We start from the raw sequence: 18682 nt of genomic DNA, 5'->3' as shown, positions 1-18682 counted from the left end.
GCATGACACCAGGTCTCTCCTAGATTCACTTCCTTTTAGTATTTCTGTCTAAAAAATGGACAGGATGAAGTGGGATCCTGCTAGACATCATTCTCCTTGTCTTGCCAGTCCTAGAACACAAAAAAGCAAATAGGAAAAGCAAATAGAAACTTGCCGGTGCTGGAACACTGAAAAGTAAATAGCAAAAGCAAACTAAAAAAATTGCCTCCAAGATTTTGCTCACAACCTGAGATAATACAAGAAAAGGACTTAGAAAAAAACAACAAAACAAACAACAAAAAAAAAAACAAAAACCTAAGCTTATCAATGAAGCAGGTACAGAATATGAACAACAAACAAGTCATCATTTTGCCTTTAGTAAGATGCCACACCAACACACCACCAACTTCCCAGGTTGGATAAGAGGACGGGGCCAGATGTCAAAATTATACAGCTTGTCCTAAGGTGACAGAACACAAGGAAGCATTTTTGTTGTTAACTGATGTTGCCTTTAGCATTGCCAAAAACCCCCTCAGAAATTTGGCCAAGGCTTTCCCAGTTACACAAATATCTTACATTAAATGGGCTGGATGATCTTACTAGTCCCAGGTCCACACTGAGGTTGCAGTTCTGTTTCGAGGAAACTCCAGGGTGCAAATCCAGGGCACGTGGACAATGGAGGGCGCCAACAAAGAGTTGGGAGACTTCCTCAATTTTAATCTTCCTTGGAATTTTAGCTTTTGCTAGGAAAATACCTTCGTTCTTTACTTTGTGAAAAAAGAGACTTGGAGGAGACTTCAAGTTCCTTTCCAGTCAGTGGGATTTAGAATTGGCCAGAGTTTCCAGGAATCGCAGGCCTTGGTACAAAGTGAAACTGCCCTACCTGCCTTTCACATGTGCACCACGAGTCGGGGGGACACGGCCCAAGTGGCTGAGTGGGCTCCCTGAGGAATCAGCAGGTCCACATTCAAGAGTCTCTGTAAGAAGTACTTAGAAAAAAGTCTCTCTTTCATTAATTTCATAAGGGTAGTGGGATAACAAAAAAAGTATACAAATAAGGAGGTTGTAAAAACGTTTGCTTTTAACAAAGAGGGAAAAAGTAATAACTCCAGAGACTTAAATCTAGGTTAGATGAATTGTAGCAACATGAATTCTGCTAACCCCAGTTTACAACCTCATTGCAATTGCAGTTTTCAGATTCTCATTAACTTCAGTGTGAAGTGCATTTGCCTCTGAGTTATCTTAGGTGGGCAAATGTGGGGAGATGCTTTCATTAAAAAAAAAAAAAAAAAAATCTGCTGGATATTTCCAAACTGGAATTCATTGAAGTTGCTCCTAGCCAGGGAATTTATAAGTTGAAATTAATGATAAAACATACGAGAATTTCCAAAGCTAAGCAAAATGCCCAGCAAAATTAATGTCCTCTGTCCTGTGGACACCATGATTGCTTATCAGGGACATCTACCATTCTGCACTGATAAAAAGTGACCACTGCATATGAAATAGCTCCTTAACTGAAAGCAAGAGTCACTGTGCCTTTCTTTGCTTACTGGTATTTTTAATTTCTAGGAGGTGGGAAGTAGAAAGGGCAGAACATTTTGCAAATAAAGCAAATGGAAATACACAAAGCTGGGGCCCGTGATTCAGGCAAGCTGTGTGAACTAACCTGCCATTTGTGATAAAGTACTTTAGAAATGTTAATTTTGTTACTGAATAATGGGTCTCAGCTTGACTGAACTCTCGGCAATTATTTTACATCTAATTGGGGATGATGCACAAAAGAAAATCGAGCACACATTTCTTTAGCTTGGCACCTGGCAGCTGATAATGAACTGGTATAGATGTCTTGCTCAGAACAATCAAGTCTCTATCTGCTGCTAGTTTCAGTTGACACCGGGCTGGTAGCCACATTTCTTCCATTCCTCTCTTTGGTCCCTTCTCGAGGTCATATGATAAGCCGTGTTTGCTGGTTTCAGGTTTCATCTTCCTGGGTCAGTTCTAGGGTACTCTGCATTACCATGTTTGATGTTTCCACATTACACCATTCACCACCGGATGCCAGTAGAGCACTGTGGCTTGAAGTCAAAGGGTTGAACACGACCATTTCTAGAAGGCCAGTGGAATGGCATCAGAAATTGAACAACAATCCTAATTTCCTGGCATTTATGAATCCCAGTAATGACCCCAAGTTAGCTGATTTGAAAATGTTTTAATTCTTAGTTCCATAAGGGCTAGATGTTATTTTCATCTGAACATTTAGAATAATGAGATTCAGAGAATTTAATAATATGTTAATGAATCATAGCAGAACCAAATTTTGATTCGAAGTCTTCTAACTTCTACTTCTTTTCCTTCTCCCTAACTTGAAGAATGAGGGCTTACCCGTGAAAATTGATTGTATATTGTCTTTTGGCAGTGAGGAGGTAGGGAGAAATGTAAAAGACAAAATACAAGGGAAAAAAGCTTCCAAGTGTTAGTTACATATAAATCATTGTTTCTTGTTGAAATGTAGGTTCTGATTCCGATTCTCAAATGTTGCTGCTTGGGAGGCCGTACTTTGAGAGTCAAGACCGTGGAGTCCCGAGTCTGGGCACCGGTAAAAAAGAATCACCTGATTTCCTTGTCTGCAATCCCTTGGAGACACTCTTCAGGGTCTGACTGAATGGAAAAGGAAGCAGAGAATCCGGTCCAGCGTTAAAGTCACCGCCCTCACTGCCCTCTTCAGTTTGAACATGGTATTTCTTGCAGTAGCCACCAGAGGGCGCTAAAGAACCTCCTTGAAAGGGCAGCAGAGCCCCGTGAGGTTACCAGACGATTTCCACAAGACGTGTCCTGGGCTGGTCTTGGGGTTTGTAGGGAGGACAGTTTGTTCAGGAGTGGATGAGGAACAGAAGGCCCCCAAGACCACAGGATGTGTCAGAGACAGAGCTGAGGACTTTGCTGGGACTACCACGCAGAGATAAGCACAAGAATCAGGCCACGGAGGCATCATTTGGGATCCTCATTCCTCTTGCCCCCACTTTGAGGGCAAAGGGTGTTAGTATACTTAAGGATGTTGTCCACTTAATAGAGAGAAAGGGCTAGATCAGGGATTTTCCCCTGGGGCTTACAGCCCCACTCAAGTTAGGGGATATAATGAGATATTTGTTTGATTTTTAGATTTCAAATGGAGAGGCTGTTATCCAGATTTTTTTAAAAAAATGCTTGAAAATAAAATTGATTGCCTGTCGTAAGATAAGCAATTTTTTTCAATAGTAGAATATGTGATAAAAATACACATCTTTAGCCTTCATTAACTTTTATTTAAAATTGTAACAATTCATATTTGGCATAGCCATCAGTTGTACATGTAAAGTAATAAATGAGATCATGGTATTTGGAGTCGGTCTTTGGGATTCAAATATCAGAACTGACATTCATTAGCTGGGTGATACTGGGCAAATTCATTTACCTTTCTGAACCTTAGTTTCCTCATCTAACCTCTTCTGAATGCATTTGGCCAATGATGGGGGTCGGGGAGATGGAAAGCATGAATAGGAAATTGTAAGGTGGAAGGATGTAGAGGTAGAGACACTTATTTCCTCCAATCCCTGTTCACACTCAGTTCTGGTCATGGTTGACGACTTGCTCGATTTGATAATAAATTTAATAATATCAGCACTCTCGGATGCACAAGAGTAGTTATTAAAATGTGGGTATGTCCTACTCTCTCCTAGATAATATAGTAAAAAAATTATTTCCGCCCGGGTGCGGTGGCTCACGCCTGTAATCCCAGCACTTTGGGAGGCCAAGGCGGGTGGATCACGAGGTCAGGAGATCAAGACCATCCTGGCTAACATGGTGAAACTCCGTCTCTACCAAAAAAATACAAAAAAATTAGCCGGGCATGGTGGCGGGCGCCTGTAATGCCAGCTACTCGGGAGACTGAGGCAGGAGAATGGCGTGAACCCGGGAGGAGGAGCTTGCAGTGAGCCGAGATCGCGCCACTGCACTCCAGCCTGGGCGACAGAGACAGACTCCATCTCAAAAAAAAAAAAAAAAAAAAAACTTCAATATTCCAAATAACTTACATGCTGTTATAGTGTTTAAACTATTTAATCAGTACAGATGAGACTTAATGGCATCTTGGCTGATGACTCATTCAATGACTATGGTTCCTGTCGGGCAATCTAGCTTCCAAACTGCAGGTCTCCAACAGCCTTCCAAAATGCCATTTCTTTCCCTTTCTTCTTTAGGCCTTGGAGTGGCTACTGGTCCCTAGTGCCTCAATATTCCATTAACCCTACCCACACCTTTGAAATAGTTTCCTTCATTGCATTCTCTTCAAAGCTTCAGTTATGCATGCCTTCTATTTCCTATTGGTAGCCTAAATGATATGGTATACAAGAATTTAATAAATATCAGTCACTTTAAATTTATGGTGAGAATAGATTCATATAGATTTAGCATTTTCCAGCAGTATTTGCTAGTGTCATAATGTCATGATATACTTTTAGTGGAGTTTAGTTTGGAGATCTCAATGTTACATTAAATTTCAATGACAATTATCAATTAATTCAAACCCGCCAACATGCTCAGATACACGTGATAGTGATAAAAATGTGGTTAAGTCCTACTCTTTCTCAGCCATATATCCTAGATAATATAGTAAAAAAATTATTTCCTAAATATTCCAAACAAATTACATGCTGTACAAGACACTTTTCATTTTGCACAAGAGTTGCTTATTGAATATGTGGGACACCACATGGGTTGCAAAGAAATAAAAGTCTGACTTACTGTCTGCAAGAAATTTGCAATCCAGTTATGAAAATAAGACAAATATGAAAAGTTATTTTCTTGAAGTATCTTAAATGGTAATAAATGAGACAGTTATAAGATATTCATTTATTCACTCGTATATTTATCCAAAAAATACTTGAACTCCCAACATATGCTGGGCCATAATCAATGCTAAGGATCTGAGGGTGAGCAAAACCAGACACAGTTCTGGCCCTTATGAAGTTAGTATCCTAACTGGAGATGGAAGACCGATAGTCACACTAACAATGGTATTATTAGTGACTGAGGTAAGTGCTTTCAAGGAAAAGAAAGAGTTACATGATAGCTTATCACAAGGAGATTAACCTAGGCATGGAAGGCTGTCCTGAGGAAGACCATTGAGCTTGGAACTGTAAGAGGTGTGACATTGTCAGATTTGCATTTTGAATGGATCACCTTAGCTGCTTTATGGAGGGATGTCAGGGGCGGGGGAGGGTAGCTAGTTTTTAAGCTATTTAATCAGTCCAGGTGAGACTTGATGGCCTCTTGGTTGACATAGAGAGGCAGTAAAGATGGAGAGTTGTGTACGAATTAGGAAGATATTTAGGGAAATGGATCAATGATGTTTTGCTATGGATTGGATACAGAACTGGTGGTGATAGAAAATAAATTTTGAAATGAGTCCTAGTTTTCCATCTTGCATAATGAAACAAATTACGGAGTTTTCACAGATGTAGGAAATGCTGGAATTAGACCAGACTGGAATTGGATCATGAATTTTGGTCCTTGACATTGAGTTTGAGGTACCTTTGCAAAATCCAAAGTGGAAATATAGCAGAGTCATTTGGATGGAATAAGATAGAGCTCCTCCCCACCCACCCAGAAGGTGGGGGCAAGTAAGTCAGATTTCTAATGTAGATACACAGATCTTAAACAAACACGTGAAAACTATTCAGCATCATTAGTCATTAGAGAAATACAGACTAGGACCGCAAGAGATTAAACACCTACTAAAATGTCTAAAATTTAAAAGATCGATAATACTAAGGGCTGGTGAAGATGTGAAGCAACTGGAACTCTCACATATTGCTGATGGGAATGCAAAATGGTACATTTACTTTGGAACACAGTTTAGCAGCTTCTTATAAAGTTAAACATCCACCTGCCACATGACCCAGCATGTCCACTTGTAGGTACTAATCCAAGAGACACCAAAACATATGTTCCCACAAAGACTTGCAGTAAATGTTAACAGCAGTTTTAATCATAATATCCCCAAACTGGAAACAACTCAAAAGTCCATCAGCTGGCAAATGAATAAACAAGTTGTTGTATATCCATACATTGAAATAATAGCAACAACAAGGAAGAAGCTAGTAACACATTCAACAAGATGATGAATCTCAAAACCATTATGCAAAGTGAAAGCAGCCAGACAAAAGGCTGTACCATTTATATGACAGGCTGGAAAAGGCAAAAGTATAGTAACAGAACAGGGGCTGGGGCTGTTCCTGCTAACTCACTGAACTGAACACTTAGACAGGGTCAGTTTTACTGTCTGTAAACTATAACTTAATTAACCTGACATAAGAAAAGCGAGCTGCCTCGATGACTCTAATATTCTGTGTGGGCTGAACTATGCGTTCAAATTTTAGAACACTGAAATCGCCTGGAGGTTTGGGGACAGGTTTTTTCCTTTTTTTTTTTTTTGCCTCAAGTGTTTACTGACACCAACCAAATCTCCAATTCTGTGATTCTCTTACACCAACTGGGTATCTAGCAATTCAATTCAGTTACAATACTATCTGTACTTGGTGTAGGCCCCACAGGTTAAAGGCTCAGTCCCACAGGACTGCCACACTTCAGATGCCAGCTGCACATGGGGTGCCCAGGCTACCCTCCTTTCTACCCAGCCAACCACAAACTTAAGAGTTCCTAGGTCACTGCCCTCAGGTTTGATAATTTGCTAGAATGACTCCCAGAACTCAGGAAAGTACTACTATTTCCAGGGTATTATAAAAGATACAACTCAGGAACAGACAAATGGAAGAGATGCACAGGGCAGCGTGAGGAGAGGGGCACAGAGCTTCCATGTCTGCTCCAGCGCACCCAGTGCCCCCCACCTCCATGTTCTGGAAGTTTTCTGAACCTTATTGTTTGGTGGTTTTTATATCAGTTTTCATTACGTAGGCATGATTGATTAAATCATTGTCCATTGGTAATAAACTCAATTTCTAGCCCCTTTCCTCTCCCTACAGGTGGTGGGGAGGGTGGGCCAAAAGTTCCAACCCTCTAATCACATGGTTGGTTCTTCTGCCTGCCAACCCCATCCTAAGGCTATCCCCAGGGCCTGCCAGTAGCCGCCTAATTGCCACAAACTCAGATATGGTTAAAAGGGGCTCATTGTGAATAATGAGACACTCGCATCACTCAGAGAATTCCAAGGGTTTTAGGAGCTCTGTACTAGGAACCTAGGACAAATACCAAATATAGTTATCTCTCAGTACCCTCAGGGGATCAGTTCCAGCCCCTCCCCCAAAACCCCAGTGGACACCAAAATCTGAAAATGCTCAAGTCCCTTATATAAAAGAACAGTGTTTGCATATGACCTATACATACTCTGCTGTTTACTGTACTTTTAAATCATCTTTAAATTACAGTATAAATTCTATGTAAATAGTTGTTATGCTGTATTTTTAGAATGTATATTTTTTAATTGTTGTATTGTTATTTTGGTGGATTATTTTCCCCTCAAATTAAGGCCAGGGCTGAGCCCTTCTGTTGGAGAAGCAGAATCTTTTCTTCCTGGGCCTCTGCTGGTTGGGTGGATGGGTTCGAGCAGTACTACTGATGGGTTTGTTACGGGTCTCCTGCATTCTGCTGCTAGGAGATCCTTGTGCTGCTTGGCCTGTGTAGCTCCTTCATTCAGTTTCTCAGCATTAAACATCCTGTTTTGGTCAGCATTAACTTGCATTTTCCATTCAACTCTATTTTACTTTGACTTTTGATTAATTTGTGTGTGTGTGTTGTCATTTATCACCTGAATACTGCCTTACTGTTTCACAAGTCTTTCTTTCCAGACCCAAACCCACTCAGATCTGCAATAGCCCGCCTTTCCTCAGACACTCCAGGAATGGTTCCACAAGTTTCCTGCATCTATGAGTTCAGCTGTCTGTCTCAGATCAGACTGAACATACCCAAATCCACTCCGACTTTTGAGGAATGGGTGCCTGTGTGGTAACAAAAGCGAGTTTAGGAACCCTCACTGTCCCTGCTTTTGTCTCCCTTTCCACATTGGCCCACTGCCTTCACCCCACCCACCAGCTGCCCAGATCCCCCTGGGATTGGACAACACAGGATGAATGTCTCAATCCAGCCAAAGCCTGAACATCCTGGAGCTCCCACCCTTTCCCTGGCTTTGATTGGCCCTGAAAAGGATGGTGGCCAAAGAGGTTGAAGTAAGAAATATGTTTAGGAAAGGGAAAACTTGAGGCAGTCTAGTGAAGTGATTAACAGCATTTGCTTAGGAGTCAGATGGCCCTGGGTTTGAATTCTGATTTGTCTTTTGCTAATTATATGATTTGGGGCAAGTACATGCCTCAGTTTCTACTGATGATACCAACCTCCTATAGAGTCAGCACAGTACAATAGTTACATACATGGATTCTAGTTCCACACTGGCTGGATTTGAATGCTGGCTTGTCATTTAGTAGCTGCAGCCTCGACCTCCTGGGCTCAAGCAAGCCTCCCTCTTCAGCCTCCTGAGTAGCTGGGACTACAGGTGCACATCTCAATGCCCAGCTAGATTTTTATTTCTGTAGAGATGGAGTCTCATGAGCAAATGATTTAACCACTGTGTCCCAAGCGGGGGTGATAACACTAGATGCTTCACGTGAAATAGTGATATTTCTTATTTGAGACTTCTGAATATTTGTCTAACTACCAAACGAGACCAAAATCAAATTAAAGAACGAAGTGATTCCTGATCTCTAAACAGTGCAATCTGAAAAACGCTACAAGGCAGGATCTTGATGACATTTTATCAGCCCTCTATGTGCGCATGAGTATATTTGTAATTTAAAACACATTTAATTGTAGACAACAGAAAATATAGTAATTATAGGTGCTTTTAATTTTCTCCCAAGAAATTATTTAATAACATAAAAATAAAATTAAAAAGAAAAAGAAAAGTGAAAGACAGAGTCAGAGATAGCTTAAAACCTGGGTGAACTGGGAGCAGACCCCCCAAAGCAGTTGGTAAGCAGTAGGGAGGTGGGGTGGGGAGAGGAACACACAGTGGAGCTCAGTGGTGTGGTGGGTAAGATATCCAGGATGATGCCGGGGCAGATGGGGACTAGAGTTCAAGTGTCTTCTTTGTCTGTTGGTCAAACTCAATGCAAAACTGTCAAATGAAACATTAATGACTTTAAGAGTCAATATGACACAGTGAAAATGGGTTTGATAAATGTTTGAAGTCTGGAGGAAATCACGGTTAGTATGTGGTAGGTAACATTAGGGGGAAGAGGCCCTCATAGCCAAGTACTTCCTACTGTGTTAATATCAGGAATAACTTCACTCACCTTTTACCAAATGATTTTAGTTCATGTGTAAAAGGCAAATGAAATACAAAGAAAAATTAACCTCATAAAATCCTACTTTAAGAATCAGAGAAAGTATACATTTGAGTAGATGCTGTCTTAAGAATGAATTGCTCATGGCCTGGGCAACATGGTGAAACTCCATCTCTACAAAAAATACAAAAATTAGCTGGGTGTGGTGGTGTGTGCCTGTAGTCCCAGCTACTGGGGAGGCTGAGGGGGAGGACTGCTTGAGCCCAGGAGGTTGAGGCTGCAGTGAGCTGTGATTGTGCCACTGCACTCCAGCCTGAGTGACACAGTGAGACTCTGTCTCAAAAAAAGAAGAAGAAGAAAGAAGAAGAAGAAGAAGAAGAAGAAGAAGAAGAAGAAGAAGAAATTGCTCATAATTAAGTAAAATGTTTGCTCAACTTTATTGAATGTCATTAGATTTACAGGAATCATTAAAGAATTTGATGCCAGAGTCCCCCACCCCCGCCCCCGCAAAAAAAAAGTCAGTGTAAAAGATGCGAGTCAAAGAAGTTTGTCAAGGCAAATGTGTGAAAGAATACATGTGTACATCACCCTTTAAATGCTTTTCCTGAGTATTCTATGAAGTCTGGGGATCTTTGAATGCTATTAATCTTAGACAGCAAATTTTATAAAGAAACTCTTTAAAAGTAGGACTTAATTCTCCTCCATAGTGAGTTTTTAAGCAGAGGATACGTGGATTCCTTTGCCTCTTGACAGGCTCAAGTTCCATCCACCTCCCAGGCAGCTTTTTGAGCCTTTCATGGAAGCCTGCTTTTAATATATGCCATAATTTTCTTCTTAATTCAAGCCACATGTTCACATTTGAGGCTTAAATTCTCATTCCATTATTTTCTAAGAAATGTTAAACATTAAACAACAAGTATATTATCAAAATACTCCTATATTAGTTATAACTGAATAACCATTTTCAAAGAAACTGTCCTCCCTAATGAATAAGAATGCAAACTCCATGTGTCTATAGGGTTCTGTGAGTGAAGAAGCTTGAGTTCGCCCCATCAGCTTCTGCAAGGTTATTTTTACGTATAGTCTCATGCCTATTTGTATGGGGAAGTTCTTTTTCCTGGAAAAGGTTTAACTAAGCACAAAACTAAAATCCAGAGCAAGGATAAGGGAAAAATGTAGGTGTTCTTAGCGGTAATATCAGCATCAGGGAATCTTTCTCTTAAACACTGGAACTGGTGGAGTTGAAGAACTTTTTCTGTGAAGCAGAAACAAAAACAAAATTGTCATGTTTAGAGAAACACAAGAAACTGTGGCTTTCCTCTGGAGATAGCAGTCAAGGACTATCATGTACACTGGCTTCTAGTTTGGTTTACTGAGTTGCTGGAATGCGCTACCCCTACTCCATCTGATAAGAAATAGTGGTGAAAAACACACATGTGTCTTAGGAACTTCTCATAAATTCAAACTGGTCCCTATTTTGACTGCCCAGGAAAGGGAAACTCTTCAGTACAAGTTGGAATTTGAAACCCCTTGTTATGCCTGACTTACTTTCTCAACGTTTCCATTATTCTTTGTATCCATTCAGCTTGAGGGTCCACACACACAACTGACTTGTTCTTCTTCCAGACTCTGGGGGAAAATAAAAATTAAATAATTCAGTGTTACATTTTAGTCAATCCTATACTTTTAATAAAGAAAAGAGTTGGGTATGAAACTAATTATTCCTAGATGAAGTGAAATTGGAGCTGGGCAGTTTTGGATTGGAATAGGTGATTTGTAGCATGGGGTCACAGGAATAAGAAAACAACCATTTGTGGACAAGTATGTGTGAGCTGGTGGGGTTGAATCCAAAGCTGAGAGGGCCTCACATGTCAGAAGTTAGTGTTTTGTTGATAACCTTTACGTGTGTTGGAGAACAACCAAACAACTGACTCCAAGATTGGCTCACTTCTCAAGTTATATCATAATATCTTTAAAATGTGCTTATCTGTTGCATTGCATTTGGGAGAACAAAATAAGCTATAGAAAACACTCTCTTGAGAACTTGAATTTCACTGAAAAAAAAATTCAGTGCAATTTCACATGGGGGGCATGCTGCAGAGCAGATTGCTTGGAGTGACATCTGCATTTTGTCGAATTACCACTTAGCAAGATTTTTCCTGCTCTAAGATATGAAGCCATAGCAAAAGTGGCAATGATAATTAATAGCTAATATTTATCAGGCACTTAAACACACCAGGCCCTATGCTTAGCAGGTAACTTGGATTGTTTCAATTCATCTCACAAAAATCCTTTGCTGGAGAAACTATTATTTCCTTACCTTCTGATGATGAACCTAGGCTTAGCAAATTTAAATAACTTGTTCAGGATTGCACAACAAATGCGTGATACAGCAGGATTCAAATGAGGATTATCTGACTCCAGAACCCACACTTTTCTTCACTGTTTTTCATGAGCATGACCTGAGTGGTTACCAAGTGCCGGACATAGTGTTAAATGCTTTTATCTGCAGTGAAAAAGTGAGGTCTCCCAGATAGCAGAAAACTGGGAGACTCTACCCTTTATTGGTGTGAACTCAAACAAAACACAATTCCCTTATATGTCATTTGTCTTAGTTATAAAGTGACAAACAGCCAGCAGCATGGTAGCTCATGCCTGTAATCCCAGCACTTTGGGAAGCTGAGGTAGGCAGATTGCTTGAGGCCAGGAGTTTGAGACTAGCCTGGGTAACTTAATGAGACCCCAGCTCTACAAAAATTAAAAAAAAAAAAAAACTAGCTGGGCATGGTGGTGTGCACTTGTAGTCCCAGTTACTCGGGAGGCTGAGGAGGGAGGCTTGCTTGAACCCAGGAGGTTGAGGTTGCAGTGAGCCATGATTGTGCTATTGCACTAAAGCCTGGGCAGCAGAGTGAGATTCTGTCTCAAAAAAAAAAAAAACACCCAAAAACCAAACAATAAAACAAACCACAAAAACCCCAAAACCAAAAAGACAAACAGCAAGGATCCATCCATCTAATTTTGAAACTACACCTTTGCACGTAAATCTCAGAGACGTCAGAGGGCATGGAACAGTTGGGTTTTCAGGCAGATACTTCCAGTTGGTTTCTGAGTTCATGATGGAGAGACAGATTTCTGACCATCTGGACTCACAGTATTTTCACCTCTGATTGGCATGAATTTCTCATAATAATTTGAAACTTTCATTTCTGTATCTGGTTAATATTCAGAAATGCAGAATTTGATGCAAAGATATGAAATCAGATTTTTGTCATTTCAAAACAATCAATGTTAAAGCAGAGAAAATTAAAGTGCATTACCTTCCTTGGCTGACAGGCAAGAGACTTGAGTCATGACAGAGGAAATGGAATCAAAAGAAAGGGGTCCCAGTTTTCTAAACAGCCAGGGGAACTGCTCCCAAATAAGTCATGGCTAGACTTCACATCTCTGAGTTTGATGGCAATACTTGTAGTTTAGTTAGACATTATTGTTAACGACATTAGTGAAATGCCTTTTTAGTGAAAAATATAATGCCTTTTTAGTGAAAAATTACCATAAGCTTTTGATATCCCATATTTCAACTGGTCCAAGGCCCCAAGCACTGGTAACAAAATGTGACAAACAGGAAGTAGCTGCTTACAAACATTGCAAAAATCTAAAGAAGTCCGTGGGAAGAGCCACTAATGAATGCCAAGTCAGGGATACCCTGAGAAGGATGCTGTGCCTAATACCTCAAGGTGTCGCAAAGAAGAGGCTTTGGAATGGGGAAAATGTGAATGGAATCCTGGCTAATGCACTTTCTAATCCTTTCTGATGATGTGTTTCAGGCAGTTAGTTAACCTTCCTAAGCCTCAGCCTGTAAGGAACAATAGGCTTACCTTAATAAAGTGGTTGAATAGATAAAATGAGTATGTTCATGTAAAGCACTTAGATCGGGGCTGCTGCAAGCTAAGCTCTTCGTTATTAACAATTCTTATCATTAGTTTGAGAATTTTCAGCAACACTCAAGTAAATCTCTTCTACATTCTTGAGTAAGACTACTGTATGGTAACATTTTATCTGATTTCATTGGGAGAAAGAAATCTTATTTATTTATTTTCTTGAAACTTACATGATTTCTTTCCTTGGACAACCATTCCCACGAGGTGAGATTTGAATTCGATCAATGAAGCGTCTGGGGATAAAGACTGGGCTCTCTTGGACACATCTACACCTCAAGTGTGTGTAATAGACCTCTAGAACACCTGCAAACACAGAATCAGTTATTTTAATCCATTGGCATATAATTCATAACTAGAATTTCATTACTAATCTTTCATACTGTACATTTGAAGATTTAAAAGTTTCAAGTCGGTGCTTCCACTCATATGTCTTTAGTTTGTATATTTCTGCTTGCCTTGGCTTGAGTATTTTTAAATGTTTTCTACCAATGTGTAGAAACTTTAAAAATAAAATTAGCTTTTAGGCCAGGCACGGTGACTTACACCTGTAATCCCAGCACTTTGGGAGGCCAAGGTGGGAGGATTGCTTGAACCCAGGAGTTTGAGACCAGCCTGGGAAACAAAGGGAGACCCCCATCTCAAAAACCAAACAAACAAAGCAAAGGAAAACAGAACAAAAATTAGCTTTTAGAAAAACACAGCACTTTTTGACATTTGTGATAGTGTTATATTTGTAGTCAGGTGATTGTCCACGTAATAACATCTGAGAACAGCCTCTGTAGGGACTTACAATGCAGTTATAATTAATGCAGTATAAAACCAATGGATTATTGTCACTCCCACCACATAAAAACCGAGGACATGACCTGGCTCTAGAGTCCTGGGAGCAATAACATGCTGGAATAGAGTTTCCTCTATCAGACTCTCTGCCACCCTCCTCTTTCCTCTCAGAAAATGTCACAAACGTTTTTGTTTAATATGTCGGTCCTCTGTCTGGGTTGCAAATCATTGCCAAACAAAAGGCAATCATAAAAATTCAAAACTCTTTTTATTTAATAAAAACGATTAATGCTGGATGGGTACATTAGTACCCATCTTATGAATTTTAATGGGATCTAATGAAATCTAAGGAAAAGACATTTATCAGATCTTTTCTATCCAGCTTACTACTGTGCTTGACATACATTTATAAATAAAAAGGCTCAACTCTCAGGATGTGTATAATTTAGTAGGGGAAACAAGCAAACAAAAGCTAAAATACCACAGAAAGTTGTATTACGCTCAACATCTAATGTGTGTGCTGAGAACAGAAGATGTAGTAAGAGTTACCTCTGCCGCGAGCCATGGGAAAGCCCCATGGAGAAAGCAAGAAATTAGGGTTTTGAAGAGTGAAAATAACACGTGAAGCAAAATTAAAACTGGGGGAGAAACCTCCTCTGTGTTTTAAGAACAAAAATTTGGTCTTCTAAATCTGAACAGAAGGCTTCTTTCTGCACATGTATCCATTCCTTCAGCCACATAAAACTTACTACTTCAACTGGATATTTATCTATTTACACAAAGATAGCTGCCCCACTTAGACATGGAAGTCTGCTTCTTTGCAGAATGTGTGTAAATACCCCTGGTGTACTCACAGTGGTGTACTTGATGCCAGATCTAACCACCTGGAATTACATGAAGCATGTTCACTGCAAGAGACCAATAGAGTTCAATAATCTTTAAACCCTATATAGAGTTTGGTCAGAGTGGGTAACATTGAGAGGCAGAACAAAGAAAAGCTACATGTAAAGAATTATATATAGCAGGAGCAGAATCTGAAAAAGGCCTGGAATATACAAGCCTAATATAATTCACATGAATATTGGACTTCTGGTATCTCTTTTTTCTATAAATAAAAATCTTAACAATATAAATACTTCCAATTTTGAAGAGTTAAATTCCTAAACACCTTACTTTGAGGAATCTAGAAGCAACAGAGCAGTTTTTTCCCCCTTTGGTCAGATTTCCCTGCAGTTTTTAATTGAAAGAAAATTGAAGTAGTTAAAGACTATTTCTGTCCAACAAACAGTGAAACATAAGTGACAGTTCTCACCTTGGACTGGAGAGAGGCTGCTGACCAGCAGCATGAGAAGCAGAGATGCCGAGATGAACTTCATTCTGTCTGGAGGTAGAGTTCAGACTTGAGCTCTGAGTCCAGGCTGTGGGTTTTCAGTACCAGAGACTCCTATTTATTTATACCAGTAAGGGCCCTCCCACTGCCTTTGTCTCCAGTAGGTCAGCTGCATCATCAGTTTTAAAAGCCCCCAAATATTGCTGAGCTTGCTTTTTTAAAACTTCTCTTGCAAACTTTATAAATTTGTTTCAGAGCACTATAATAAAATAGTTCTTGCAAACGTGGACTACAAGTGCCAGAGATGCTGGAGAAATCTGAGGGTGGGAGAAAGGAAAATCTATCAGCTTGGAAGCTCCGAAGCACTGTCTTTAGTAGAGCTATTGGTGATGGTGGCTTTGATTGCTTCTCTCAGTGCAGGGTGAGCTGGGTTTCTCCGTGGCATTAGATATGTACTCCATGACATTGGGGAGCCCATCGAGCACATCACATCCCTAGCATGTGGAAGGGATTCCGGCCTTTGGTAGGTGCTCAGTAAATATTTGCACCCCAAATGAATGTCTCTTTATATACAGATCCTAACGCTGATTATACTATTGATTTTCCTACCAGTCTTTTCCATCTCTTATTTTACTATCTGAAATATGTGATTACTTATGTAATCTGACCATCACGGAATTCTTAGAAGGCGGCAGTAGGCGTCCCCTGCTTTGTGTGCCTGTATCTGCATGAAGGGAGGGAGACAACAGCCTTGAGGAAGAGAATCTCTCTGGCTGTCATGTGTAAAGTCTGTGAGCTTGACAACCATGTGGCAGGGGAGGGAGTCATTAGAACTACATTAGAGGGTGAACCCTATATTACAGTCTGTTTGACATAAGTATATGTGAAGTTTGGTTTTGATCCCACCAACTAGTCCATGGGGGCAATCAGCCCACAGCCCATCCCATTTTCTAGGTGCTCTTTGATTAAAAAAAAAAAAAGTATGTAGACAGTGGCTAGTCTGGCCTAGAGTACCACTAAACTGCCCTGCAAGTGGACAAGGATGATGTATCAAACCAGACCCACTGAACTGCTAAGAAATCAGAGGTGTGGGCTTCCTGGCGTGATTTCCTAAACAATTTGGTTTTTGCTAATCAATTAGCATTGTGGATGTTTAGCCTCCCAGGTGCCTCAGTATGCATGGGGGTGGAAGTGGAGGAGTGGTAATGCCACACCACCTTCACACAAAAGCAGTTCTCCAGTTGGTCTGAACGCAGTGATAGGGCACTCATTGATCTTGAGGCAGCCCATTCTATTGTTTGGCAGTTCTAGTTGCCAGGATGTTCTTCCTTATGTATATGTGAAAGCTGCTTCCCTAGTAGTTTGCTTATGCTTGTGTTGTGATAAGGGGTTGAATTTTGTCCTAATTCAACCCCTTATCACAACACAAAGCAATTCTAAACAGTCTTCTATATGATGGCAATCCAAATATATGAAGGCAGGGTGTGCCAGTTGCATCCTCTGCAAAGCAGATGCTGAGATGGACATTGGAGTAAAAGAAGGTTATTCAGAACAACTCCTGCGATAGGAAGAAGGAGGAAGGAGGCAGAATTGGGCAGGGGGAGCCTCAGATTGCAATGTTGATCTGGTGAAGTCTACAACAACTCATTGGGGAGCTCCAGAAGAAAGACTGTTTATTAGAGGGGCCCACTGTTTATTAGAGTGGGCAGAAATGTTCAGACTCTGCTACCCCTGCAGTGCTTGGTCCTTAGCTGGGCCCCCTCAGATACAAAACGGTCTCTGGTTGAAAGCTGAAGCAGAACCTGAGGAGGTTATCAATAGAGGCTGTCAGCTAACTGCACTCCTTGCCCCTGGCCAGCAAGTTATTTCTTTAAGAGAGAGTTGAGTAGGGCACCTTTGAGTGTCACTTAGGGTTATAAACTAGAGGTTAACAGCGCAAAGTCTGAGCTCACCCTGGCAATGACTTTGGACAGTTTAAATAGATTTAAAACTCAAATGGAAGCAATTTATTTTTAAAATAGTTTTTATAGATATCCTTGTTTAGAAACATAAAAATATATAACTTGGTTTATATCAAACCTGATTTTTATCATCAGATACATAAAATGATAAAATTATAGGGGAGAATTTTTTGCTTCACTTTGGAATCAAATCAAATTTTCTTTCCAGATCCAAGAACAACTGGGTAATTTAGAACCTTGGTACTTATATTGCAATCCAAGGACTGGCATCACTAACTCCACCCGAGAGCTAGTTTAAAATGTAGAATCTCAGGCCCTGCATTCAACAAGATTCTCAGGTGGTTTGAATGCATGGGCCTGGTCTAACATAAGCTGCATAGTTTGCTGTGACATGCTGTTTCTGGATAAAGATATGCATATTCAAATTATCTTCAGAGATATGTTTGGACAAGTCATTTCCTCAGAAAATGATGTACAGATACCTTATTTTAGTAAAAGTGGACAGGACAAATCCACTCTAGATGTTAGTACTCACTGACATCTAAATGCAGAGCAGTGACAAGAAGGAAACTCTCTCTCAAGATATCAAAAAGTGAAATGTCACTGAAACAGTGAGATGGCATAATTGGCCAAAGTATCTGACAATCTAGATAGTCAACAGGTATTAAACGAGAGTTAACAGTAGAGTTTCATGGTGATTAAATAAAGTAGTTTGTAGTAAGAGATAAGACAAATGTCACTGTGATACAATTGAGAACATTTTCTTTCAAGCCACTCAACTAGAAAACAGAAACTTACTGTATCTTGTTAACACGTGTTTTAACCTGCTGAACATCTGGCATCTATTTGCTCCCACATAACTTTCAGCACAATAGAAAAGTATTATAACCTTAGAGGTGAGAGGTCAGGCTCTGCAATCAGTTTGGCTGGGTTTGTATCCCGACTCTAACACTTATTTGCCTTGTTAACTTCCCCAAGCTACTAGTATGAGTAACACCATCTCAGGGGATTGTGTAGGTTAGACAACAGTGCTTGGAAAGTGTTTTATTCAGTGTTAGGCAAATAGCCAACACTTCAATAAATGTTAGCTGTTTCTTTTTAACCTTTGTGAAAACACAAAAATGTGAAGTACATGAAAAAGTAACTTTGCTCAGTTTGCAAGTGAAGTTCCTGACGTGAATTAAAATGTCACTTAGGTTTCCAGTAGGCACATAGGTGATATCTTGAGATTTTGACTCCAGGGTCTTCTGGTTAAAGAGCTGTTCTTCTTTGACACTGATCACCCACACTTTGTTTTTTTTATTATTATACTTTAAGTTCTAGGGTACATGTGCATAACATGCAGGTTTGTTACATATGTAT

General features: G+C 40.1%; 1 protein-coding gene across 1 annotated transcript; it reads right to left on the bottom strand.

Moving 5' to 3' along the window:
* Positions 1-9724: 9724 nt before the first annotated feature.
* CXCL13 (chemokine (C-X-C motif) ligand 13) lies at positions 9725-15980 on the bottom strand. Its single transcript, XM_011927235.1, has 5 exons — positions 15969-15980; positions 15342-15470; positions 13420-13552; positions 10860-10940; positions 9725-10566 (listed from the first exon to the last, which is right to left on the bottom strand). The coding sequence occupies exons 2-5, from the start codon at positions 15403-15405 to the stop codon at positions 10515-10517; spliced, it is 330 nt and encodes a 109-aa protein (XP_011782625.1). The 5' UTR covers positions 15406-15470; positions 15969-15980; the 3' UTR covers positions 9725-10514.
* Positions 15981-18682: the final 2702 nt, after the last annotated feature.

The sequence above is a fragment of the Colobus angolensis genome, unplaced genomic scaffold (genome assembly GCF_000951035.1).
Source record: "Colobus angolensis palliatus isolate OR3802 unplaced genomic scaffold, Cang.pa_1.0 Scaffold70, whole genome shotgun sequence".
In the NCBI taxonomy this organism is placed as follows: domain Eukaryota; kingdom Metazoa; phylum Chordata; class Mammalia; order Primates; family Cercopithecidae; genus Colobus; species Colobus angolensis.
The sequence above is the reverse complement of the archived record's forward strand: the minus strand, read 5'-3'. Positions and strand labels throughout refer to the sequence as shown.